The 27694-nt window shown below is 42.6% G+C and overlaps 2 protein-coding genes across 11 annotated transcripts in view; both read left to right on the top strand.

Moving 5' to 3' along the window:
- The window catches only part of Plb1 (phospholipase B1), a 129982-nt gene that overhangs the window by 9965 nt on the left and 92323 nt on the right, over positions 1–27694 (top strand). For all 10 annotated transcript variants that reach the window (XR_007348139.1, XM_048804612.1, XM_048804610.1 and 7 more), the window contains 5 exons: positions 18193–18254; positions 19444–19510; positions 21108–21166; positions 25612–25652; positions 26302–26345. Coding sequence is in view for 9 of the 10 variants with exons in the window: in XM_048804612.1 (XP_048660569.1) it covers positions 18193–18254; positions 19444–19510; positions 21108–21166; positions 25612–25652; positions 26302–26345 (273 nt within the window). In the remaining variant the exon portion in view is untranslated. The remainder of the gene's footprint in view (positions 1–18192; positions 18255–19443; positions 19511–21107; positions 21167–25611; positions 25653–26301; positions 26346–27694) is intronic.
- On the top strand, positions 7873–17157 carry LOC107137031 (methionine aminopeptidase 1-like). Its single transcript, XM_048804928.1, is given in 2 exon segments — positions 7873–7960; positions 14953–17157. Coding segments are annotated over 2 exon segments (1206 nt in total). The 3' UTR covers positions 16071–17157.

Here is a 27694-nt window from a genome sequence, read left to right as displayed (position 1 = left end):
TGGTCTGTACTTTTTCATAGAAGAGATGGTTGGAAGCATTTTTACCTTATTCCCCAGTTCAAAAAGAAAATGTTTAATTTATCATCAGTAGGTATGGTGTTTGCTCTAGGGCTTTTTTTTTTTTTTTTTTAAGATACTGTTTGACTAAAAAACTTGTTCTCAGCAAAAGCAACAATCAGTGAGGTGAATAGAGAGCCTACATAAAGGGAGCAAATCTTTACCACAAGCATATCAATACAACACTAATATGTAGGATATATAAAGCACTCAAAAACCTTCCACCCCAAAAAGAAACAACAAATAGCCCAATCAATAAATAGGCTAAGGAACTGAACAGACACTTCTCAGAAGAGGATATACAATCAATCAATAAACATATGAAAAACTGTTCAACATCTCTAGCAATTAGAGAAATGCAAATCAAAACTACTCTAATATTTCATTTCACTCCAGTCAGAATGGCAGCTATAAAGAATACAAACAACAATAAGTGTTGGCAAGGATATGGGGGAAAAGGCACACTCATACATTGCTGGTGGGACTACAAATTGGCACAGCCAATCTGGAAAGCAGTATGGAGATTCCTTGGAAAACTGGGAATGGAACCACCATTTGACCCAGCTATCCCTCTTCTCAGTCTATACCCAAAGGACTTAAAAATAGCATACTACAGGGACACAGCCATATCAATGTTTATAGCAGCACAATTCACAGTAGCTAAACTGTGGAACCAACCCAGATGCCCTTCAGTGGATGAATGGATAGGTAAACTTTGGTGTATATACACAATGGAATATTACTTAGAATTAAAAGAGAATAAAATCATGGCATTTGCAGGTAAATGGATGGAGTTGGTGAATTATAACACTAAGTGAAGTAAGCCAATCCCAAAGGCCAAGTGTTTTCTTTGATATGAGGATGCTGACTCGTAATGGTGATGTGGGGGCAGCATGGGAAGAATGAAGGAACTTTAGGAATGAAGGCAAAGGAGAGGGAGGAGAAGGGAGGGGTTAAAGGGGTAGGAATGATGGTGGAATGAGTTAGACATCATTACCCTACATACATGTATGAAGACACCAGTGGTGTGAAAATACTTTGTGTACAATCGGCGATTTGAAAAATTCTGCTCTGTATGTATAATTGAAATAAACTATGTTCTGCCATCGTGTATAAAAAATTAGAATAAATAAATAATTTAATTTTTTAAAAAAAGATACTGTTTGAGTATTCCTAATCTGAAAATCCAAAGTCTGAAATGCTCCAAAATCGAACTTTCTGAGCATAGGACAATTTGAATTTTAGAGTATTTCTGAACACAAATTGGATGCTCATCAGGCCCCAGCCATTTCAGAGAAGAGATGCTTGATCTGTACTCCTCACGAGACTAAGAAAGTTCTATTTTATTCCTAATTTGCAAAGAAAATTTTTGAAAGTTGTAAGTGAATGTTGAATTGTTGTCTGGTCCCTTTTTTTTTTTTTGTCATTTATTGGCTTGATTGTGTAATTTACTCCTCTGATCTGATAATCTACTGAGTTAATAGATTTTTATTTTTTTAACCCTTGGTTATTAGATTCATCAGAGACTACACATTGCATTTATTTATTATGCATCTTCAATCTCTTTAAATCTAGAATAGTTCTTTGTCCTTTTTATTTGTTACTTTCTTTTGTGTCTCTAAGAAATTAGGCTGTGGGCTGTGTGCACGTGTGTGTCTGTGCATCTTAAATTGAATCTGTCCAAATTCTTTCTTTCTTTTTTTTTTTTTTTTTGAGATAGGGTCTTGCTAAATTGCTAAGGCTGGTCTCAAACTTTGATCCTCCTTTTCAGCCTCCCCAGTTGCTGGGATTACAGGCATGCTGCTAAAATCTGATTAAACTCTTTTGGCAGAAATACAGCATAGATCATTTTGTGTCCTTTGTGTGCATTCAGGCAGGGAACACAGTGATGCTGGAGAATTCCCGCATTGGTGACTTTAAATTTGATTATTTGGCTAAGGTGGCTTCTGCCAAATTTCTTCCTTGTAAAGGTAGCTCCTGTCTTTGTGATTCATAAATTATCTGCAGAAGATCCTGTGAGCCCGTGTGACTATCATTTACCCAGTGGGTTTTCCCATGGTTTTAGTATTCACTGATGTTTCTTGCTGAGTTATTACCAGAGTGAGTGTAAAATGGAGATTTTTTTTTTGTTTCTACTCTTCCCTCTGTCTTCTATTGTTAGTTGACTTTTCCCCATAAATGAGATTCCCTTCTCTTATAGGGGAGTTCAATTAAATATTTTTTGATGGAATTGATTTGTTTTTTTAAAGATAAAAACATATAGTATAGTAGCAAAAATAAGTGCACAACTTTAGTTATAATTATTATTTTTATACTATAATATAAGGTGCTTTTTCAGGCATATTATGAAGCAGTTAAAAGTGAGAGGTTGGACACTGCACATTGTATTCATTTCCTAGGGCTGCTGTAACAAATTAACAAATTACCACAGACTGAGAGACTTAAAATAGCAGAAAATTATTTTCTCATATTTCTGGAGGCTTAAAGCCCAACATCAAGGTATTGACAAAGCCACACTCCCCCAAAGGCTCACGAGAAAGCTGTTTCCTTGCCTTTTCCAACTTCTGGAGTCTGCTGACATCCCTTGGTTTGTAGATACTTTGTGCCATTCTGTGCCTGCATGTCTACATGGCCACCTTCCCTTTGTGTGTCTCTTATTTTTCAAACAAGTCTTTATTTGTGCATTATAGTTATGCATAATAGTGGGATTTGTTGTTACGTAGTCTTACATGAACACAATATAATTTGGTCAATTTTACTCCCCCAAACTCCCCTCTCCTTCCCCTCCTCTTTCTCTCTGGTCCCCTTCCTCTACTCTACTAAGCTGTCTTCTATTTTCATGTTTTATCTTTTTCATATGAAATGGATTTAAGACTCTCTTATTAATCATTGTGTTGTAATTTTCGTTTTTCTTTTCTGTCATCATCATCATCACACACACTGGGGATTGAACCCAGGACTTTGCACATGCCAGGCAAGTGCTCTATCACGGAGTCGCATCCCCAGTCTTCTTCTTCTTCTTTTTTTTTTTAAATTATTTTGAGGCAAATTCTCACTAAATTGCCCAAGCTGGTCTTGAACTCTTGATCCTTCTGCCTTAGCCTTCTGAGTAGCTGGCGTTACAAGCATGCGCCACCCTTTTTGACTTCATTTTTTATGTTGATGCCCAAGTTACTATTGCAGATTTGGCCAATGAGAGCCCCTTCAAGGTGACGCCTCTGTGCTCAATTTTCAAGTACTTTTGAAATTCATGGAAAAAGATATTCTAAGTTTAACTTCCTATTTCCCGTGGAATATGGCTAACCTCATATTTTCCACTGCTGGAATTGGCTGTTTCTTCAAAGTTCCAACTGGTAAGGGATGTTGTTTAGCAACCAAGGTCTGCGTGCTAGGAATGTTTGTTGTTGCTGGAGTGTTGCTATGTCTAGGCCCTTTGGGTGACAGAGCTTTGAAATATAGTTTTCTTAGGAAAAAAAAATACAATGAATTTATACAGATATCTTTAATTTCAGTCAGAATTAATCTTTCTCCTCTATTTCACCCATTTTGTGCCTATGTTATCCTTCTGGAGAGCAAATCTAAGTTATAAAATGTATTGATGAATTTATTTTTTCCTAAATCCTATAATATGTACAACATAATAGTGGAATTGTTATGAAAATAACAACATTCAATTCTGAACAAATGAAGGTCAGGATTTCTTTGCTGCTCTTTTGTCCTTAGAACCCAGCATACTTGGGGTGTCTAATAGAAATACTATGTTCAAAATCACTTGGATTGCATCTTTTATTCCCCTCTATGTTATGACTATGTAATTGACATGTTAAACTTGTCTGTTTATATTCAGTTTAGTGTTTCTTGTTGATTTCACTTTATTTTTTTGAATACTTAAATGTTAACATGATTCCAAAGTGAAAATTATAAGAAAAGGTAGACTCAAAGAACTTCTGTCCCCTTATTTAACCTTTCCATTCCATTTCTACCACCCTGTAGGTAATCAATTTCACTAATTCCATCTTCTGTTTTTTGAAAACATGTGTTCTTATTTTCTTTATCTTAAAAGATAACCTATTGTATATGTTTTTGCAACTTGATTTTTTCCCCATTTAACTATATATCATGAAGTCAACTATCTAAGTTCTTTAATTTTTTCCAACTTGAGAATATTCTATCATATATATATATATTCCACCAGTCTCCTGATATGAAGGTTTGGGTTGTTTCTAATATTTTTTTTATTATGAATAATGCTGTCGTGGACATTATTATACTATGTCTCTTTCATGTTGTTGGAAATATAGCTTAGGATAAATTCACAGAACTGGGGATTTCTGGGTCAAAGGATAAACACACATATAATTTTGTTAGTTATTATTAAATTTTACTCCTTAAGGATTATACCATTTTTACATTTCCACCAAATATGTATATAAAAATGCCATTTTTCGGTGAGGGATTTGTGGCTCAGCGGTAGAATGCTCGCCTAGCACATGTGAGATGCTGGGTTCGATCTTCAGCACCACATTTATTTATTTTAAATAAATAAATAAATAAATAAATAAAGGTATTGTGTTCAACTACAACTAAAAACAACATTTTTTTTAAAATGCCATTTTTCTACAACCTGGTAAGTGTGTGTCTAGGCCTTAGAATTTTGGTAAATGTCACAGACGAGAAATGATATTTTAATTTTTCCTACAAAAGAAGTTGAATATGTTTTCATATTTCTAATGACTGTAGTCTCAGTGTTCCCGAAAGCAATGGGAAATGAGTATTTTCTTATTCAGGTAGATGATGGCCTTTGGGAGTGATACATAAATGCATATATAATGTGTGGTCACATTAAGGAAGTAGTCATAAGTTTCCATTTCATTGGGTATTACCCAGAAATCAATATTAAATTTGCAACAGTATTTTCAGCATCTATGAAAATAATCAAGTGTGATTCTTTCCCCTTAGATTTATTATTATGTTAAATTATGTTAATAGATTTGATCCAACTATATGTTTCTAGTTAGACTCAAGTTGATCATGGTATGTTTTATTTTTATATATTGCTGAACTTTGCTAACATTTGCTTAGAATTTTTTTTCTTATGTGCTCATGAATGAGATTGAATTTTAATTTTTTTTTTTACTGTCCTTCTGGATGTTGGTTTCAGTGTTATAAATTCTCATAAAATGAATTTGGAAATGTTCCTATTCTGTTTTCTGGAATAGTATGTAATAAGAATGGGACTTTCCCCTCTGATGTTTAGTAATATTATTTTTGGTAGATTTTTTATTGACTACCGAGTCCATTTTTTAATGGTTATAGAATTAGTCATATATTCTATTTCTTTTTAAATTAGCTTTGGAAAGTTTTATTCTAAGAGTATGTCCACTTTGAGTAGATTTTTTAAAAATTGGCATACAATTTGTGTATGATATTCTGTTACTATCTCTTCAATATCTGCAGGTTTTACAGTTATGTGCCCCCCCCCCCACCAACACACACATGTTTTGTTTTTGAAACTGGTTATTTGGGACTTTTTCCTTTTCCTTTTTGTCCTTTATTGGCAGGGGACTGGAGATTGAACCCAGAATCTTATGCCTGCTGAGCACACACTTTACCTCTGAGCTACATCCCCAACCTCCTTTTTCTGTGATTCATGTTATCAGAAGTTTGTCAACTTTGTTAATATTTTTCAGGAGCTAAGTTTTTATTTAGTTGGTTGTTGTATTTCAGAGTTATCTTTTGCTGCATAGCAAATTGCACTAAATCTTGGAGACTTACAGCAGCAACCTTTGTATTTACTCACAATTCAGCAGAGACATTTGGTCCCTGTTTCCCCATAGTGTCATCTGGAATTAACTTGGAGGGGGACATGTTTGGGGACATTGTGGTGTCTTGGTGCTCCTCCACACAGTCTCAACTTCTTTACATGGAGACTTCAAAAGAGCACAAACAGATGCCACAGGCTTTCTAATGCTTAGGTCCCAAAGTCACTTCTGTTGGTCAATACAAGTTTCAAGGCCAACGCAGATTCAAGGGGAAGGAAATAGACGTCACAGCTTGATGGGAGGAGTTACAAGTTTCATTATCAAAGGCCAGTCCTTGCACAGGGGAGGAAATGCCATGGTCCTCTTTGGAAAAACATACCACAGTCTATATTGCATGTTTGTTTCTGAGTTTATCAATTTCTCTGAGTTTATCTTGCTTGGCATTTGTAGTGTATCTTGGATCTTTGGCTTCACACCTTTGTCAGTTTTGAAGAATTCTTGGTCAGTAGTTCTTGAATTGTTGCCTCTATTCCACTAATTCTGTTTTGGAGGCAATGCTGATAAAATGTTTTTTATTTGGCTTTTTCATGTACAATGTCTTTTATCCTCTCTTCCAATGTAACCATCTTTTTCTATACACATTCTAAGTAATTTATTATGATATATTTAATTTATTCATTCGTTTTCAGTTATGTCTAACTCGCTATTAAAGCTGATCATTGAAGATTTTGAGAATTGGTAATTTTATTTTTCACATTTACACTTAGTTCTTTACCAAATTTACAATTTTTATGTAATTTGGCTTTCTATAAAAACCTCAAGTATAAATTGTTTTTAAACCATAGCCATTTTATAGTTTTTGTCTGGTAATTTCAGCACCCACTTTTTTTTTAATATTTATTTTTTAGTTTTAGGTGGACACAATATCTTTATTTTATTTTTATGTGGTGCTGAGAATCGAACCCCGTGCCTTACACATGCTAGGCGAGTGCGCTACCACTTGAGCCACATCCCCAGCCCTCAGCACCCACTTTTTGTGATCTGTTTGAGCTTTTTTTTCCTCCCCTGCTACTTCTTGCACATGGATATCTTTTTTTCTTTATGTGCTTGGTTACTTTTTTTGTATGCTACTCAGACTTCTTAAAAGTTTATTTGTGAGATTTTTTGAGGCCTAGAATGAAGGTAACAATCTTCAAAGAGTATATAAATGTTCATTCTGTTGGGCACTGGGAACATTATCATTCAAGGATGACTTCAAACTAGATTCATTGTGTGAGGTTCCCTAAAACAATCAAGTCCCATGTTAAGCACTTACTTACAATTGTCCCAGGACAACCCCACCCCTAACAGTCATGTTTCCACGATGCACAATTTCCTCATATAAAATGCATAGAATTTGTGTATTCCCATGCCCTGTATATTTTAAGTTATCTCTTGATGACTTAATACCTAGTTTAATATAAATAGCTATGATACTGTATTATTGATGGAATAATGATAAGGAAAACATCTGTTATGTGTTCAATGTAGATGCATTTTTATTCAAATATTATCAATCTGCAGCCAGTTGAACCTGTGGGTACAGAATGCACAGGTGCAGAGAGCTGACTATGTACCAGCTCCCATGACCCCCATTCTACAGATGAGAAAACTGAGAAGTTAGGTGACTTGCACAAGGTCATCCAGCTAGTAAATAATGGAGCCTGAATTCAGTTCCAAGTCTGAGTCCAGAGCCAGGGCCATTTGCCAGCCCTCTGTGTGACAATAGAGTCCAAGGGAGGAAAGAACCAAAATTAAACTTCTGTTTAAATTTCAAAGTAGACTCAAGAAACAAAACATACGAAAACAGATTCCTACTTTCAAAATTTCAGCTTGTAAAACAGAAAGAGCATTATCTCCAAACTGCAATTGGCAAAAGCAAGTTGGCAAGGAATCACTGTATCCAATAAAATACAATTTTTTTCTAGAATTTCATTTTCCTCGAGTGGGTCAGAAGTTCCCCAGGAGATTGCTGTGCCTGTGAATAAAAACTTGTTGCCTTGGTAACGCACCCATGACAGGCCTGTCAATTTGCAGCCAGGAGTGGGAGGGGGATGAACTCATTGTGAGAGCAAAGAAATACCTTTTCCCTACTAAAGCAGGTAAAGAGGTTTCATGTTTGTTTTGCAAGAAGTCGGAGTCCTTCCTAGAATTTGGCTTCTCTCCCTCTAGGAATACTATCTTTCTAAATAAGAATGCAGAGGCATGTCAGAGAACTTTTGGTGGCTCAAGAATTTCAGATTATTGACGCAAGAGGGAAGGGCACCTGCTAGGTCACCTATGTGGCTGGAACTCAGGTGTCATGTCAGGCTCTCTACATCACTTGCCTTGATCCCTACCTCACCTCCTCTGCATTGACTTCCAAATGCCTGCCCTCAGCAGCCAGCACAGGTTTGGAATTTTCTGTGGGGCCTCAGGAGCTCTGCTTTCCCAAAATGTCACCTGTGACTTACAGATTTCTAGGACTTCCCTGTCAATCATCCTTTTCATCAAGTTGTGGTTTCGCTGCTGTCCATTAGCTGAGCACCCTTCAAAGGACACAAGTTGGGCTGAGCCTGACTGGCAGACACTAACCCAACTCTGAGGAACCCTCTGGGGACAGAGAATGGATCTGCAGAAAGCTACTGGAGAAGAATTAAGCACCCAAATAGGTGCAAGTCGCTGTAATAGGAGTCACTGGGTCTCAGGAACCAATCTAGGGATGGATGTGGGCTGGAGAATTCTCAAGAGGGAGGTGAACTCCTTGAGTGCTGCAAATAGAGTGACTAAAATAAACCTAGAAGGTGTGCAAGTGGAGGGAGTCATGCACCCATAGGGGGAGTGGAGCTCTCCACAGGCTGAGGAGCAGGGAGCAAGCTGGCTGGACTAGAGCAGGGCTTGGTTTAAGGGGGGAGGGAAGAGATGGATTCTGTGAGATGCTGACATCTCAGCACAAGGAGAATAATATGATCAGAGTGTCTTTGGGCTTTAAAAGACTTCCAAAATGATTTAAGCTTGATCTTTTATTTTATAATTATAAAATAAAGGTTGAATGACTGACCCAAGATCACATGGCTGGTCTAGAGTTTAGATTTGCTGTAGTGGGCAGTGGGGAGCTATTAAGAGCTCTTGAGCTGGGGAGTGACATGATATAAGTGGTATTTTAAGCAAGATGAGTCTGCCAGCTTCAGACATAAAAGGTCATATGTTGGAAGAGACGACAAACTGGTGAAGGGAGGCCTCCCGCGGGCTAGGCAAGTGCTCTACTCCTGAGTGACATTCCAGCCCCCAGCAGGCAGTTTGCTGGGCTCTGGGAAAGGCCAGTGTGTTTCTCCTGCTCAGGTCACCATTTTCTTGGTAGGAACAGTGGTTGCAAGGCTTCCTTCCTCCACAACCTCCCATTTGTTTTCTGGGAGAACTTCCTGATGGCGAGACTGTGAGGCCCCCTCATAGTTCCCCGAGATTCCCTTTCTCTTGGGGGCTTCTGGATCATCACCCCTGCTTTCATCCAGCCTTGACCTGCAGTGGCTGAGGCAGACCTGGAGCAGGGAGTGGTTATGGAGGGACTTTGGATAGAAGGAGGCAGAACTCTGGAACCATGAGACTTAGATCTGGGTCTGCTTCAACTGTCCCCCTAAAAAAGTTGAAAAAGTACAATCTCAAAGTAAATCAACCTCAAAGGCAAAACCGCTGGTCAACTTTGGATATGCCCTCTCCTGTCGGGACTGCCTCCTCTTTGGGGCCCAGGAGGTATGGTGTTGGATATGGAGTAGGCACCAGGGGATGGAGACGAAGGCCCCACTCACTGGTCTCTTTAGAGAATGGATCCTGGAATGGGTGGAAGTGTCTGCCTTTGGCCACTGTTACAGGACACAGTGTTCAGAGAATGGTGGCTTGGGATTTTTCAAACTATCTCTTATGGTTTTTGTAATGTCCTCAGACTAGATGTTGAGGCTATCCACAGGTGGTGACATTGTTAATTCTCGATCATTCTTAGTAAACCTGGATTGACAGTTGAAAATACTGGTCTCATAGACATAGCACAGAAAACATTTCCCACACGCTGGCAACTCGGGGTGGAAGACCAGACTTCCTATAACTTCCTTCAAAAAAGTCTGTGGTCTCCAGGAAGGCATACCCCAGACTAGGTTAAAGAGAACTGAGTTCCACCCGTGTTCTGTTAGCCACTTCCCAGTGGGCTGGGCACATTTGCTAGCCTCTCTGGATCCCAGTTTTCTGAGGCAGCAAACAAGGTAGTCTCAGAGGCCTGCCCCATCAGCGGCTCTAGAATTCAGAGATAAATATTCAGAAGCCAACTGAGCTGCCCTAAAGAGGCTCTCTGGGCCCTGGTGTCACCTTCCATTGGCTGTGGCATGTGACTGACCCAGCATCACCTGACAGAGAGGATGCCTGTGCTCTTCTGAGCTCCTGGAGTTCTGAGGTCAGAGCAGCAGCCAGGCATGACTCGTGGTTTTCTGACTTAGTCCCACAGTTGGTCACAGGAAGGGAACGGCTCACAGGTTCACAGCTGCCCACAGGCCCTGCATATGAACGAGAATTGACAGTCACCCAGAGGACCTGCTTACAGTCCAACTTGGTGCGGGGACCACACTGCTGGCTTCCATCTGCCCCTTCCCTGCTCACCAGCATGGCTTTCTGCTTAGCGGATGGCAGTGCGGGCTTGAGGCCTGCCCTCCCCTTGCTGGCATGGTGTCTGGGAGCCTGTGGCCTCTCTGAGTCTCTAAAAATGCCAAGAGGTTCATAAACCCTGCCTCTAGAGTTGCTGTGAGGTCATTACCCTTCACAAAGGACCCAAGAATTTATTGTGCACTGAGGCATGACCTCAGTTCCATGGTACTGTCCTTGACCTCCCTCCTTAGTGCCCAGGGGACGCACCTTCCATTCATCCAAGAAGACCAGGCACCTCCCGAGTGTCCCGACTGCCCTCTCCTGCTTCCACAGCAGTTTTCTGATCTTTGATCCTCCCAACAACCCCAGGAAGAAGGCAGGGAAGTCTCACTCCATTTATAGGTGAGGATGAAATCCTTGACCAAGGTCAGCAAGTGGCTGTCCTTCCTCAAGGAAGGGCTCAAGGGAGGAAAACTGTGCTCCGGACACAAAATAAGTGGACAAACATCAAGGAAATCTACAAATTAGACAGCATGTGCTGCTCTAATTTGGTTTGTGAAATTACCCCGCCCATCTCTGGCCAGCTGCTGGGCTAAACAATTTGGGTTTCCTTGTAAAGTCAGGCTCTTAACCTTAGAAGCTCATGAATGTCACCTGAAGGACTTTTTAAATTGCCCATGCACAGCTCACCCAGGTCCCACCCAGGTCAATCAAATCTGAATCTGTGGAGGGGTGGTCCAGGCAGCTGGGGAGGGGTCAACAGACACTGCTTTAGAAGGTGTGTCTCGGGTCAGGTGCTGTAATGGCTCTTTTTCAGTTTCAGACCCTGAGGTAGCAGCTCTGTGCTGCCTGGATGACTGAGCTCAGCCAGGTGTTCCTCTGAGTGTGCACAGGTGTTTTTCTCTTTCATTGCCATTAGAGTGGAAAAAATACATGTATTTTTCCCTTGCTGACATTACTGAGGTGGAGATTTTTCAAGGAGCTCAAAGCCCTTCATAGATTCATGAGCTTGAAGAGTTCCCTTGGGGTCTTGTGATTTGGGTTCAATGATGCCACAAGTGTTTTGATAATTTCTTCCACAGTGTCTCAGGGTACTTTGGAAACAGGCAAGAATTTTTCTTCCCATATACCTGGTAGGAACAGAGAATGGGAATGGGACCCAAGTCTTTCTAAGAGTCAGTGGGGACATAGTTGAAGAGCCCTAAGTATCCACTTGGGTTTTCAGGTCTGGACACTCCTGTTCAGATTCCAGGTAGAGCCTCTGTGACATCCCAGGGCAGTTAGCATGCATGACTCACACCATCAAGTTAAACACAGGGACTCTGGAGCATTTAACTTGAAATCCCAGAATACTGAGGCTGGAAGGAGCTGAAAGATTATCCATGTCAGCCGCCTCTGATGCTAAGATTATAATGACTATAACTACCAATTAGTACATCTTTCTGTGTGTCAGACACTGTGCTATGTGTTTACATGCATTTAGTTCTCACAAGTGCATGAGAAAGGTATTACCAGGTTTAATTTATAGGTGAGGAAACTGAGGTTGACAAGTCCAAGAGTGTCTAAACTTTTAACCTCTCCCTCTATGCGTGCCACATGTGCACCATGATTCCTGGCACCTGTGTGGACCAGTACCCTGGGTAGTGCCTTCTTGTTTGAGTAGCTCCAGCTATTCTGACAAGTGGTGGCCTGTCTCTGCTGGCCCAGCTGGTTTGGGGGCCACATAATCAAGGCAAGTGCCCTTGGTACCTAGTCCTGAAGGTACTGAGGAAGCTCCCATAAGCCCTTCTCCGGGTCCTTCTTGCTGTGTTTAGATATAAGAGCTGCCTGTTTAGGTTTTGGTGTTCACTGTTCATTCTATGGAATTCACAATTTCACTTTGACCATCCCACCCTGAGGGGGCTGGTGCTAATCACCAGCAATGCCATCCTCCGGTTTCACCTGTATGACCTCCTTTCAGTAGTAGTCTAGATCAGGAGTTGGTTGGCAAACTGTGGCCCCTGGGCCAAATCCAATCTATTGCATAATTTTATATAACCCCAAAGCTAAAAGTGATCTTTAAATTCTTCTCTTTTTTTGCATGTCTGCATCCAGTTGTTCCAACACCATTTGTTAAAGCATTTCTCTACTGTGTTGCCTTTGCTGTTTCTTATTTATTTATTTATTTTTAGATGGACACAATATATTTTATTTATTTATTTTCATATGGTGCTGAGGATTGAACCCAGTGCCTCACGCATGAGAGGCAAGCATTCTATCACTGAGCTACAACCCCAACCCTGCTGTTTCTTATTTATTTATTTATTTGGTACTAGGGATTGAACCCAGGGGTGCCTTACCATTGAGCTACATCCACAGCCCTTTTTAATTTTTATTTTGAGACAAGTTCTCACTAAATTGCTAAGGATGGCCTTGAACTTGAGATCCTCCTTCCTCAGTCTCTCATGTTGCTGGGATTCTAGGTGGGTGCCACTGCTCCTGGCACCTTTGCTTTTTATCAAAGAAAGGTTAACTATATTTATGTAAGTCTATCGGGGTTCCCTGTTCTGTTCAAATTGATCTATTCATGTTTTCTTATGCCAATATCACATTGTGTGATTAACATAGCTTTATAGCAAGTCTTAAAATTGGATAGGATCAGTCTTCTGACTTTGTTCTCCTTTGACATTACATTGGCCATTCTGGGTCTTTTGCCCCTCCATATATGCTTTAGAATCAGTTTGTTAATAGCCACAAAGGTTTCTACATCTTCAATTGGTTGTTAAAATAAATAAATAAGTAAACAGTATTTAATGACACCTGAAATTTCTTTGGAATCCAAGTTGTAGTTCCATTGATAAAGTTAATTTGTTTACACATGGCCTATGACTGCTTTCATAATACAGTAGCAGAGCTGATTAGTTATAACAGAGGCTCTGTGGTCTACAAAACCCAAAATATGGACTAGATGGCCTTTGTAGACAGAATTGGCCAGCCACGGCATAGATCTTGGGCATGGGGCTTGCACTTAGCTTGTTGATTCCAAGCAGGACCCCTGGAGCTGGATCAGTCAGATTACCATTTCCAAGTCCATTAGTCACCATTTGCTAGCTGTAGCACCTTGAAAATGCCACTTAACATTCTGGGCTTCACTGTCCTATCTGTAAGATGGGATGATGGTATTTGTCTCAAAATTGTTGTGAAGATTAAATGGATTGTTTTGTGTAAGTGCTTAGAACAGTGCCTGGTACAGAGAGTTCTGTATGAAAGTGATGGCTGCCATTTGTATTTTTATCTAAATATTACCAAAATAGTCTCTAATCTCTGCCCTGATAACTCATCTACCCTGCTACTCCCAAAGTGATGATCATCTTAAAATACACCTTAAAGTCATTTCTTCAGAGCAGTTAAGGCTCTCAGTCACTCCTGGGCTAGCCTGGCATCTGTGGCTCTACAGCCCTGTCTCTACAGTCTGTCTGGGCAGCCCTGTCTACCCTGCCCACTCTTCCCTGTGCTGCGGTTACAAACCCTGTGTTCCAGCCTTTTCCAGCACTCTGAACTTGTCCACACCGTTATACTTTCCCATAGTGGGGCTCTTTCTGCTCAGAAAGCTTGCTTCTGGGAATTTCAAAAGGATCACTGAGATCTGGAGACAGGTTACGGCCATTGTTCCTTGGGTCAGCTTCCCTGGGGAAGAAGGGCCTGACCTCACAGTGGGCAGAAAATAGAAATGTACTGCCTCTCCTCATGAAACACTAGATAAATTATTTTCAGGGTCAAAAAGTAAAGCTGCAGAAGAAGGCTGGAATGGAAAAGAAATCAAGCCTTGTCCCCCAAGTCAATGCTTTCCTGAGGTATTGTGTGATGCCCTTTGGGTTTTTTTTCCCTTGTAAAGGAAAACCAGGTGGAGAGAATTCAGAGCAGATCAGAAGTGTTGATCAAATATCAGGATCATCAATGTGTCATGTAGCAGTTGGAATAAGTACAAGATTATGTAACAGCAAAGATACTCACAAAATAACATTTAAAGGAAGCTGGTGGGGTCAGGAGTTGTAGCTCAGTGGTAGAAGCACTTGCCTAGCATGTGTGAGACACTGAGTTTGGGCCTCGGCACCACATAAAAACAAATAAATAAAACAAAGGTAATGTGTCCGTCTACAACTATAAACATTTTTAAAAAGCTGGCAGGATACAAAATTGTGTGTATGTTGATTAAACTGAATGAAAAGTATGTTTAATAGTGGTCATGAGATTATGAACAGATAGATGAAGTCACATATGAGGCTGAGAGTAAATGCATTGTTAGTAATTTTTTGTTTTCTTTATTTATAGTGCTGTTAATTTGACCACTTATATAGTTAAGCTAAATGTTTTATGGGAAAACAACTTGCACATTTAAAATGAGTCCAATTTATTATACGTAAATTATAATTTGAAAAGTAAACCTAATTTTTACTTTTAATAAAATAAAAAGTTTAAAAAGACTGGCCCAAAGTAAGTGGGACAGGCCGGTTCCGGCCGCGCATCCTCCGCGGGGGCGGTGACGCCAGGTGTGGGCAGCTCGGCTGCCCCGCGCAGGAATGTTTTAAAGGAAGTTGGGCTACGCACAAGTTACTACATAAGAAAGCAAAAGATGAAAAGGCAAAGCGGGAAGTGTCTTCCTGGACTGTAGAAGGTGATATAAACACTGACCCCTGGGCAGGTTATCGATATACTGGTAAACTCAGACCACATTATCCACTGATGCCAACAAGGCCAGTGCCAAGTTATATTCAAAGACCGGATTATGCTGATCATCCCTTAGGAATGTCTGAATCTGAACAGGCTCTTAAAGGTACTTCTCAAATTAAATTACTCTCATCTGAAGACATAGAAGGGATGCGACTTGTATGTAGGCTTGCTAGAGAAGTGCTGGATATTGCTGCTGGGATGATTAAACCAGGTGTAACTACTGAAGAAATAGATCATGCTGTACACTTAGCATGCATTGCAAGAAATTGCTATCCTTCTCCCCTGAATTAGTATAATTTCCCAAAGTCTTGTTGTACTTCAGTGAATGAAGTCATTTGCCATGGAATTCCAGACAGACGACCTTTGCAAGAAGGTGATATTGTTAATGTGGACATCACTCTTTATCGCAATGGTTATCATGGGGACCTGAATGAGACCTTTTTTGTTGGAGATGTGGATGAGGGAGCACGGAAATTAGTTCAGACCACATACGAGTGTCTTATGCAAGTCATCGATGCAGTGAAACCTGGTGTTCGATACAGAGAATTGGGAAATATTATTCAGAAGCATGCTCAAGCAAATGGATTTTCAGTTGTTCGAAGCTACTGTGGGCATGGAATACACAAGCTTTTTCATACAGCTCCCAATGTACCCCACTATGCCAAAAACAAAGCAGTTGGAGTGATGAAATCGGGCCATGTGTTTACAATTGAGCCAATGATTTGTGAAGGTGGATGGCAGGATGAAACCTGGCCAGATGGTTGGACTGCAGTGACAAGAGACGGGAAACGGTCTGCTCAGTTTGAGCACACGCTGCTGGTAACGGACACTGGCTGTGAAATCCTAACCCGGCGACTTGATAGTGCGCTGCCTCACTTCATGTCCCAATTTTAATTTCTCCTAAGATGGCACATCTCAGTAATGCCTTCTTACTGTACTATGCATTTTATTGAGAGTACAGAAAGGATGAGGCAATTTTTTATCACTTGTTTTGTTTTGACTATAGATAAGGAAGGACACAGCATTTGATATGTATCTTCAAGAGCTTGTCTTGGGTCTGAAAAAGCTGAGAAGAATAAAGGAAACCTTGTTCAACTCCTTTCAGTACCCCCTCCCCATCCCAGCCCCCTTCCCATTCTCTGCATACCCGTTTTCTTATTTGCCCCTTGAGCACTTTTTCTTAGACCTGCTTCTATAGTTGCTTTAATCACTGCCACAAACTGGCTATCAGGAGCCAGCTGCTTTCCAGGCGAATGTTGAAGATGAGAATCCTTGAAACTTTAGCAACACGTGTTGCTCCAGATTTTTTAAATTATATATATATATATGGAAATATATATGCATACATTTTAAATTCCATGTATGTAATTACCGAACACTATGTGACCTTGGTTTGGGTTGATTCTGCTCTGACAGGGTTTTTTGCTGTCATAAGTGGATCTATAGTTTGTAGAGATTTAATTCCTAGTTGGGAATTGGCCTCCTCCCTTCCTAATGCTAATTATTTATCCTGGTAATTGTGTGTAGGGAAGCACTCACTCAGTGAGACTTTCTCTCCAATGTGGACTCTGTGTCAGTGAATGAATGTGGTAAAATTCACTTTGGAAGAAGGTTATCAGGCTTTTTAAAGTCTAGTTTATGACAAAAATAGCTATGCTCCATGTGGTGGCTGGCTGTTGCGGGGCACAGGAATTTGTAATACACTATTTTCAGACCTTTATTTGGTCAGAAATGGGAGGTAGAAAACCTCCTTTTTTCCCTCTCTTTTATTTCAAGGGCATACCTTGAAGATACTCAGAGAAGGGTGGAGGTTGCACTGTAGAGGGTGATGGGTAAAGAGTTCTGAGATGTCTCTAGCTGTGAGCACAGTAAGTCAGGTGGGCTGTGAGAGTAATCCCGACAGTGAAGAGAAAGGAACTTCTTTGAGTACTGTAACCTGCAGTAGGGATGCAGCTGTCCTTGGTTTGCTGGGAATTAAAAATAAAATAAAATAAAAACCGCCTCATCTAATGCTTAGTTGACTCATTAGCAGTGACCTCAGCTGCCCAGTGTCTGTGTTCCTTTCAGCAACTGTCCAAATAGAAGTTTATCCAGTGAAGAGGAATCAGATCATCAAGTCCTTGTTAGTGTGTACTTGATTACTGGGTATCTGATAACTTTCTGGTAATACAATTTGATGCCACTGACACATATCCTTGTAAGAGAACATCTTTCCCAGAGTGCCTCAGACCTTATTGCTTTAAGAGAATTATGATATGTTTTCATTACTTTTATTATTTTAATGATTTACTAAAGTGACTGAATCTGGTATAGACTTTTTGGGGGTATGTGTGAAGTTTTTATCAATTTGTAATATTTGTGAATGGAATGCCTTGTAATATGGATGTTAATATAATGTGTAAAGGGAGATTAAAAAGTTTGATTATCCCCAAAAAAAAAAAAAAAAAAAACAAAGTAAGTGGGACAAGAATCTTCTCCCTTTGCCTCACATTCAACAAGACCCTTGGACACAGCCCCTGTCTGGGTACTTAGTACAGTTGTTTTTGCTAGAAATTTCATGGTTAGCTTTGCTAAGATCACATCACACTTTGGACTATTCTGGAATGTCCTTTGCCTTCCCTGATTTATCCTGGATCCACAAACAATAACAGTTTGTCCAATATTACCTTCATGGAAAGTTCTGCCTCTTGATAAGGAATCAACGAGGCAATCTGTGATAATGTGCTTGTGCGTGACACAGTGTGATTGCTGACCCCTCTCAGGTAATAAATACCTTTGCATTTCAACCTGGGATACTGCCCTGTAGTTCCCATTAATGGAAGCACAGTGTCTGATGGCAGGAGGAATGGAATTGGGGTTTTCTTAATACAAAGGTCACCATTGAGCTGGGCACATAGTTAGGGCTGGGAGGAAGGGCGTGGAAGACACAAGTACGGGTGGGTGAGTGGGCGTTAATTTCAGCTAAAATATCTGAACTATTTTTGCTGCTTCTTTTTTTTTTTTTTTTTTATTAAAGGGACCACCCAAATCTATTCTTCTCCTGAAGAAAACACATTGGAAGGACAGCAATGGCCCAAGGTGAGGGCTATTCCTGGTGGGAGGTGTGTTCCTGGTAGAGGACAAATCCAAGTCTGGGTGCAGGTTAATGGCCTCTTCTTGAGACCTGGAGGGGATGGGCAAGATGAGCTGCTCCCCTAGGACAGTGGCTGACTGGCAGGCCGTAACCATATCTCCTGGAATTTGGGGCTCATCATCCCAGACTGAGTGGGTGATTCCCAGAAGTGTCCACCAAGCGTTATAAATAGACTTGTTATCTCTGTGAGCCTTGAAGCAGATGTTGTGAGTTATCTGAAAGCATCTGGATAAGGTCTTCCCAGAACATCCATAAGATAAGACATGAGAGTAAATGCTGTATTTCTTACTGTAACCAAGAGAAATTCACTGGGTCCTTCTGTGGTCCTGAGATGTGGTCCAGTACTTGATTTACTGCAAACTGACCCCCCTCCCAAGTTGGAGTATTTCCCCTTCTACTCTCAATTTGGGGAGAAAATACACCATCTCCCTTCCCTAAATTTTGTTATTCCCTGAGACGGAAGCTGCTCTGGATTCTTAGCAGCACCTGCAGAGGCCCAAGTGGCCTTGAGGATGTGAGTGCTGGTCGCTCTCAGCAGTCCATCTGATGGCGACACAAGAGTCTTCCAGTTTCGAGTTTATCTAGGTTTCAGCATAAAATGAACATAAGGGCTCATATGGTTTCTTTTGTATAATCACAATAAAAGAGGGAAAGTGATGATAAATAAATTTAAGAAATAATTTTTAATGTAGGTGTACTGGATTTCTTAATTATGTCTTTTTCATTGTAGTAATGTATACAACATAAAAGTTATTGTTTTAACTGAGTGTACCATTCAATGGGATTAAGCACACTCACATTCTTATGTATCCGTTAGCCACTATCCATCTCCAGAACTTCTCCATTAACCCAAGAGCAAAATTTTATTCTTTTTCATTATCTGTTCCCTGCCCCCATCCACCCTACTGTTCTGGAACATCCTTATACGCCACCTACTAAAACATTATCAATAGACACTGTCTCCTCTCACCAGGGCAACCAGGTATGGAGTTAGAAGAATGTGACCATGGGCAGTTGTTGCTTCTGGGTTTTTGAACCTAGATAGAACAAGTGTGCGGTCATTTCTATACAAAGTGTTCCAAACCTGCGCTACTCCCATATAAGGCAGCTGATGTTTCAGATGTTTGATTTCAGTTGCAGACCCTGAAGAATTTACCAATCCTGTGCACCCCAGGCGGATCGAGTGCGTCTTCTAAATCAGGTATGTGCCCATTGGCCACGAGCAGGAAGGGCCCAGCATCTTCTCTTTGATGTGGCTAGCAGAGTCTCCAACCCTACTTTTCTTGTACCTTTTGGCCATTTAATTCTCCCTCTTCATCCTCAGTCCCTCATAAAATGCCTGTTTCCCCCTCAGCCATTTCTAAGGAGGGACAGAGTCCAACACACACCTCAGGGACAAAAGCAATTCGGGGCCACAGTGCCTTTCTTGGTTGGAACAACCTCTAGGATCTCACCTCCCTGTGGGTAGACAATGTCACGGCAGCTGTGGGTTGGAGCTTTGTCACTCATGTGGCTTCCACATTTTCTGTAAAGTGGCCATTCTAACCATTTCCCCTTATCCTGAGCTAGCTTTGCCTAATACCTGGATATTATTACTGCTGCTCTTGAGCTGGTCTCCTTCTCTGGCTTTACCATGTTAAATGGCTGGCTAAGTTTAATGGCTTTATGTATACTTACACTGTACTGACTTGATCAGCATTTCCAGTTAAACTTGCTGTTCTCATTATTATGCTGTGTAAAGACCTTGGGTAGAAAAAAAGCAGGTGTGCTTTTTAGGAAATGGCATCTTTAGGAGGTTACATTTAAATACTCCCATAATGCAAGCAGGAAGTTTGGTCAGTGGTTTCTAGGGAGATAGTTTCTAAAAATGCTGGTCACTCAAGTGGGTCGAGGAGGTTCCCGTGGGTATCGTTTACATACAACGTGCATCTGCTCTTTCTGTGTATTCACAGGCTTTGGGTACTGTTTTAGTCAGCTTTTTCCACTGCTGTGACTAATAGACTTGACCAGAACAATTGTAGAGGAGGAAAGTATGTGAGGGCTCACGGTTTCAGAGGTCTCAATCCATAGGCAGCTGGCTCCTTTCCTCAGGGTTTGAGATGAGGCTGAACATTATGGCAGAAGGAAGCAGCTCACATGATGATCAGGAAGCAGACAGACTCTACTCTCCAGATACAAAATGTACCCCAGGGGCATGCCCCCATTGACCCATCTCCTCCAGCTATACCCTACCTGTCTTCAGCTACCACTCAGTTAATCCCATCTGGAGATTAATTAATTGATTGGGTTAAGGCTTTCGTAACCAAACTGTTTCTCCTCTGAACCTTCTTGCATTGTCTCACATATGAGCTTTTGGAGGACACTCACATCTAAACCATAACAAATATTATTCCAGCCTAAGTTAAGCATTGGGTACTCAGGTGATTTTAATTTTAATCTGCTGTCCTCTTATTAATGGTGGTCCAGAAATGAATACTAAGCCATCGGGTAGAAGGAAGTGAGAGGCAGACAGAAGACCAAGTGAGAGGGGAAAATAGAGATCAGGTATGACCTTCCATGGGACACCTGCTTGGAGAACCCACATCCAGGTAACAGTATGGCATTCAGAGAGAGGAGAGCCTCTCTTCCAACATGGTTCTCAGTACTGCCTGATCTTCAGCTTTCCACTCCTAAAGCAATAGACTGAACCTCAGCAACTGTGCAAGGCTTGTGAGATAAGGGTCTGCTCCCTGCACCCCATGGTCTACATTGTGGGGAATATAGATCTGACCTTGCCATGTGGGTTCTTGTCTTCACAGTCCACTCTCTGAGGCCTTCAGACATTAAACTTGTGGCAGCCATTGGCCACCTGGAAACTGTGAGTATTTTAAGTAGCTTGGGGAAGGAGACGGAATTTGATACAGGTAGACTCTGAATGAGCTGCTGGTAATTAGGCAGAATGTTTTATCTGGAGAGAGCATTATATGAAAAGAAGAAATCCTAAAATCCAGGAGGTTCTGAATGTTTTCATAAATTAAACCAAATGAAAGTTTACCTCTACATCAGTGAGGAGAAATCTTTGGAGCTTCTCATTAATAAATTAAATCCATTGATAAATCAAGTATTGCACAAAAATTTAAAGCAACCTTTTAAACTTTATTTTTGTAAGATAAAGAAAACTCCTTGCATGCTTTGTAAGTTAAAAATACATCAACCTTTACCAACTTAAAAATATTTTAGTTACAAGTGGGGTAAACATATACCCATAAAATTAACCATTTTTGACCATTTTAAAGTCTACAGTTTGGTGTGAAAAGTATATTCTCATTACTGTGCAACCAACATCCAGAACGTTTTCATCTTATAAAACTGCAACTCTCCATCCACCAAGGCACAACTCATTCTCCTTTTTCCTCAGCCACTGGTAACCACCATACCTCTTTGCTTCTTTGAGTTCAAGTTCTCTAGAGGGCTCAAATAAGTGGAATCAGACAGTATTTGTCTCATGACTGTCTCATTGCACTCAGCGTAATGTCCTTATGTGCCAGAATCTCTTTCCTTTTTAAATGATGAATGATGTCCCATTGTATGGCTATACCGCATTTTATTTATCTTTTGTTCATCCATTGATGGACAATTGGGTTGCTTCTACCTTCTGACTATTGTGAGCTGCTGTGAACATGGGTGTGCAAATATCTCTTCAAGATCCTGCTCTCAATTCTTTGGGATATATATCCAGAAGTAGAGTCACTAGATCATTTGGTAATTTTTAAAAATTTTTTGAGGACCCGCCATGCTGTTGTTCATAGTGGCTGCACCATTTCACATCTCCACCCACAATGCACAGACTTCCAATTTCTCCACATCCTTAACAATGCATGTTTTCTGATCTGTGTTGGTGTCTGTTTTTTAATGGTAGCCATCCTAATGGGTATGAAGTAGCACCACATTGTGGTTTTGATTGGCATGTCCCTAATAGTTATTAAGCATCTTTTCATGTGCTTGTTGCTCACAAATTCTAGTGTATTTTATATGGTCAAGTAAAGGAGAAAGAAAGGTATTGTGCAAAGAAAGGTCCATCTGGAGAGAAGAAAGCTAGAGAGCAGAGCACCCCAATCCCCTTACACACACAGGCACATCAGTTATGGCTTCCCAAATCCCACCTGCCCTGGTCTTTGCAGGGCTCAGCAGCTGATCAGACACTTCCTTATCAAGCCTCTGCTCTATTTCTGGGCCATCTTACGCCTCCCAAGCCTGAACCAGGACGCTGTCCTCTCTTTTCCAGTTCTTCCTCTCAACTCACCCCCTCAGGTTCTTCCCTGTATCCTTCCCTGTCCCTGTGATACTTTCCTGAACCTCAGCCTCTTCTTCAGGCCTGGCCTCAAGCCACCACTTCCTAGTCAGTGCCAGCAGACCCAATGCCTCCAGAGATTTTAGGTCTGTCCTCCGACCTCATCTTCTTGAATAATCAACCTCTCTGGGACACTGAGCCCTGCTGGGGTTGGCTCCACTTCTTTTTGAAGGCCACCTTTATGTGAGCACTGGGACAGGCTGCCCAGAACCTTCCCTATTCTTTTGGCAACTCCATGGCATGAACATGGGTGTAGGTATAGCAGGCAGAGGGTGAGGAGGTCCTGGTGTGTGGAGGTGGGGATTAACACCAGGAAATGGCGTTAGGCTAGTGGCGTCTGGTGGCTGGAGCTTCCCCATTCTTGCTCTATTCTTTCTATAACTGTGGGGCCCTGTGTGTGTGGAGGCGGACGAAGGGGGGACTCACCACGAGAACAGTGTGAAAGGGGGATGGAAACCAGTGAGGAAAGAGGTCTCATGTCTGGACAGCAAGTTGACTTGACTAAGCCTGTGTCTCCTGCTGATGTTGACACTACAGAGCCCAGCAGATGTGACCCCACTCACTGGAGGACTCTGGATTCCTCCACCTGGGGCAGAGAAATCTCCACCAAATTAGATTCCTAAAATTCAACCCCTTAGGAACTTCCATCCTCCCGCCCCATGTCTGAAGGCTCCCCAGTTCATGAGTGAGTCAGGCCTGGCAGCTCCTGCTGTCACCCCCTCCCCTCCTCCCTGGGGGGCCACAGCAATGGAAAGAAGCTCTGTCTAGATGTTCTCCAGCCCCGGAATCATCAGTCCACGGCCAGGCACCTCGCACCTCGGCCTTTAGGATCCAACCTGAAAGTGAGGTCCCCTGTAGGCCTGCTTCTGTCTGCTCCAAGAGAGGTGTGAACCTCGCTGGGTTTGAGTGCTAAACAGGAAGGGAAAACAGTGGAAGACAATGAATTTAAAAAGGAAAAGAAAAAAAAAAAAAGCATCTGTAATGCTGATGCTTTTACTTTGAGTTCCTGGAACTTTCGGTGACCAATGTGCAGCCATTTATTTGGGACCATAATCAACACTTTCTAAATTGCTATAGACTCCCCCTTTTCCCACAAAACTTTAAAAATCAGATATGCAAACATTCATAAAATTCATTTCCAAATAATACTTGTGTTACATATTGACTATGAGAAATAATAGGACACATACAGTGTAAAAAAAATAGAACCCTTCACCTCTTATTCCTCTGCCTCACCTCACACGCTCACTCTCTCACATATAGCAATACACAGGGACATAGGTGACATATCAAACCTAAATGAGATCATACTGCAATAGCCTATCTAGGATTTTTTTTTCTAGTTAACTGTCATAGACATTTCCTATTTCAGTGCCAGGAAAGGGGGAAATTATAATCCACTCTATTGAATTCCTTGAGGAGAGAGCCTGAGTCTTGCCTTGCTCTGTGTCCCTGATGTCACAGTACCTGTCATGAGGCAGATTCCCATAGAAAGGGAACGAGGGGAGAAAGTGGCTGGCAGTGGAGGAAAGGGAGCAGTGGGAGCTGGAGGGGCTCACCCAGCCCTCCCTGCAGTTACTTCCCACTGAGCTCCCACTCACCTCCTGGCCTTGTCTCTCTTGTTCTCTCACCTTCCTTCTCTGCCTGACCTCTCGGCACCGTTGCTGCACCTCTGAGGACAAGATCTGCTCTCCATCTGTTAATTATCCAAAGAAGCAAACTGGGGGGCCCAAGACGTACTGTGCCTTTAATTGGATCAGCTGCCAACTGAAATAAGATGTCAAATAAATGTTCGTGTTTCCAGCTTCTCTTGAAAAACAAGAGCTGGCAGCCGCGGGTCCACATTCCCTCCAGCAACCATCCGCTCAAGCTGGTGGACAGCGTCCCCTCTGGTCAGGCATCCGGTGTCCAAATTGCTCCATCCCAGGAGGCCTGTTCCCTCACTGTCTAACCTGCCATGCTCTTTGTTTACAACCCCTGACTTGCATCGTAGTGTGATTTTTGTTGACCTTGTCACCACTCCCAGAAGACTGACCTTTCCAAGTCCTCTTATTGACAAACAAAGGCCTCTGCCCCCAGTTGTGGTCAGCCTGCCCTCCCTCTGGAGATGTGACCCAGTTCTGTGGTCTGGCCATGGACTAAGCCAGTGGTTAGGATAGCTGGTCTCTGCAAAGTGCCACAGCAGGCTGGGTGCACACAGTGAGCGTGTCACTGTCTACCTATCACCACCTCACCTGACGTCTTGTCTTCAAGGAGTTTTGGGAGAGACGATGTGTGTCAGAAACTGGGAAAATAATACTAATAACAGTAACTAATATCTGCTGAGCACTTTCTGTGTCCTGGGCAGAGTTCCAAACATCTTTTGGAGCTTGTAAAGGACATGACTGCCCTCAGGGGTGGGGGTTTGCTGTGGATTCACTTACAGCCCTACATTAGGACTTCTCCAACAGGTAGTGTCCTGTGCTGTCCAGCATTTTACCAAGGGGAAACTCAGAAACTTACTTTGTTCATTTAGAGAATATTTATTTAACAAATATTCGTTGAGTGCTTACCACATACTGAGCACTGTTCTAGGTCCAAGAAATAGAGTCAAGTACAAAACATGAAAGTTCCTGCTCATGGTGCCTGCATTCTAGGGAGACAGATTGTAAGCAAAGTAAATTTTAGATTATGGAGGGTCCCCCATAAAACAACCTTTCCATTCCCTATAGGATGTAATTTGACTGTGCGATGCGTTTAAATCAAAGCTCTGGGGAAAACATTCACCCTTCTGGGGCTCAGAGGCCTGGCAGGCTTGCTGCTGGGGCAGCACCTTTCCCTCCATGCAAAATGAACAGGGGAACTTGGTCCTTCTCTGGATCTGGAGGGTGCCTCTTACTGGCAGGAGGGGTGTTCTGACAGGCAGTGTGGAGTCCTGGGAGAGGCTCTGCCCTCTCCCTCGCTGGTTTGTTAACGCCAAGTGTCTTTTCCAGCTGCCAGACTCCGGGATGGTGGACCTGGAGATCCATGAAAGGTACCTGTCCTGGAGCAGAGTGAGCGGAAAAGCAATCTGAATACACTCTGATCTAATTTTCTTGCTTGATTCATGGGGGGAAACAAGGCCAGAGAGGTCAGGGACCTTGCTCAAGGCCTCCCGAGGAGCAGGGCACAGACAGGGTCCAGAACCAAGTAGCCCAACGTTCCCAGAGCCTGTAAATCCAGGTAGTTCCTCTGGGTTATCAGGGGGAAGTGGGAAAGGCCAGAATGATGGAATCCCTCTGGGGATGGAACCCAGCGCCTTGTGTATGCTAGGCAGTTGCTCTACCGCTGAGCTCTGTCCCTTGCCTGGAATTCCTGCTTTCTGTCACCAAGGCCTCTCACTCTGCTCTTGAGGAACCATGCAGGAATTGGACCAGGGTCATTTGACACTAGGATCAGCATCCCCTCCTGGCTTTGAGCCAGATTAGAGAGCTGGGAAGGGGGGTCCAGAGGGAGCCGTTTACCCCATTTTAGCTGCTGTGTCACCTTTGAGGTGTGCCTCTGACTCCAGAAAGAATAATTCCAGAAGCAGAGCAAGGCCAGGCCAAGGCTTGTGATGAAGTAGCCCCCCACAGTGGCCAGAGGAAAGGGCTGCGGGCAGTGACAATGCCTTCTGACCCCTGCACACTGGCTTCTGCTTGCAGGACAGAGGAAAGGCCAGACAAGACGTGCATGCAAGTGATGACAGGTGAGTTCTGGTCTTCATGGCAAGATGGTCCCCGTCCCTCCTGACACAGAGGCAATTTTGTTAATAAACAGAATGTACTCTGTTGGCCACCTTCTCACCAGAGCTTGGGGAAGAATTCTGAGAGGGCAGGTAAGGGCGCCTGGGTACGGAAAGTGGCACTCCCTGAATGGAGGGGTGAGAAGTGTGTCCAAGGGTCTCTGCTCAGACAGAAGCCAGGAGACAGTGGCTTAAGATTGAAGGACATGGGAGAGGGGTGACTGGACCAGAGTCCTGAGGTTCCTGCTCCCCTAGAGCTGGCCTCCCGGCTCTCATCTGGTCTAGCCATGCCCTTGCCCACATGGCCATTTTGCAGGTGGGAAAACTGGATTTTTAAGTGGGCTTTCCCAAATGATGTGCTTAGGAAGTGGCAGAGTCCCTGGGAGCCCATGTGTGTTCAGTCCCCTACGTGTGCCCTTTGTTCTGACCCCACTGCCACCAGGGAGCCCTGAGAAAAGCCGGTGAGGACAGACCAGAAACACAACAGAGGAGACAAAACGACTAGAAAATTTATCTGAAAAGTTCTGAGGTCCAATTTGCTCACCAAGAAGAGATATGACACAGATACCTTTAATTTGGGGAGCAGTTCTCTTTCAAAGGCTTATCAGCACCAACTCATGTTTTGTCATTGATCCTTATAGACCATCCTCGTATAAAGGACAAAGTGTTCCCCATACACACCCTCACACGGTCCCTGTTTTCTTGAACTGGGCTCAGAGCTTTCTGATTCCCCACCACGTGTGGGCATGGGCGCTTTTTGAAACTGGTTTGGGTTAAGGAGAGGAAAATGGAATCACATGGCATTAGGTCTCTGTCCAGTCACAAAGCCGAGTGCCTGGCCTCCTGACTTCCAGCCCAGCTCCCTGCTACCTACAGAGTCGGCTTCCCTTACGGAGAGCCTCTTGCATGCTGCCTTCTGTTTCCTGCTCCTATGAAGCCCTGAGGCACTCCTAGATGGGGGCAAAAATAAAGGGAGACAGGAAAGTGGGTGCCGACATCTCCTCCATGACACCCTTCCCGCTCTGCCCTCTCCTCTCTCGGGAGCAAGACACAACCGCTCCTGACAGCCCTATTTTTAGCAGTCTCCTGGCTGTCAGTTCTGGGATGTGTTTTCTGTGAGTTCCCCAGAGCTTTCCCGCCCTGCTGTCACTCAGGAGGAGGGAAGGGGGCTGGCAGACAGCCCAGACAGCTAAAAGCTTTGGCATCCCAGGGCTCCGGTTCAAATCCCAGCAGCCTCCAGTAGCTGGAAGACCTTGGGTGGCTTGCTTGGTTTCTCTGTCTCAGTTTCCCCCTTGCTAAGTTGGAAGTCGTGT

The sequence above is a fragment of the Marmota marmota genome, unplaced genomic scaffold, assembly GCF_001458135.2.
Source record: "Marmota marmota marmota unplaced genomic scaffold, marMar, whole genome shotgun sequence".
In the NCBI taxonomy this organism is placed as follows: Eukaryota; Metazoa; Chordata; class Mammalia; order Rodentia; family Sciuridae; genus Marmota; species Marmota marmota.
Note: the sequence above shows the minus strand (reverse complement) of the source record. Positions and strands in the feature narration are given on the sequence as shown.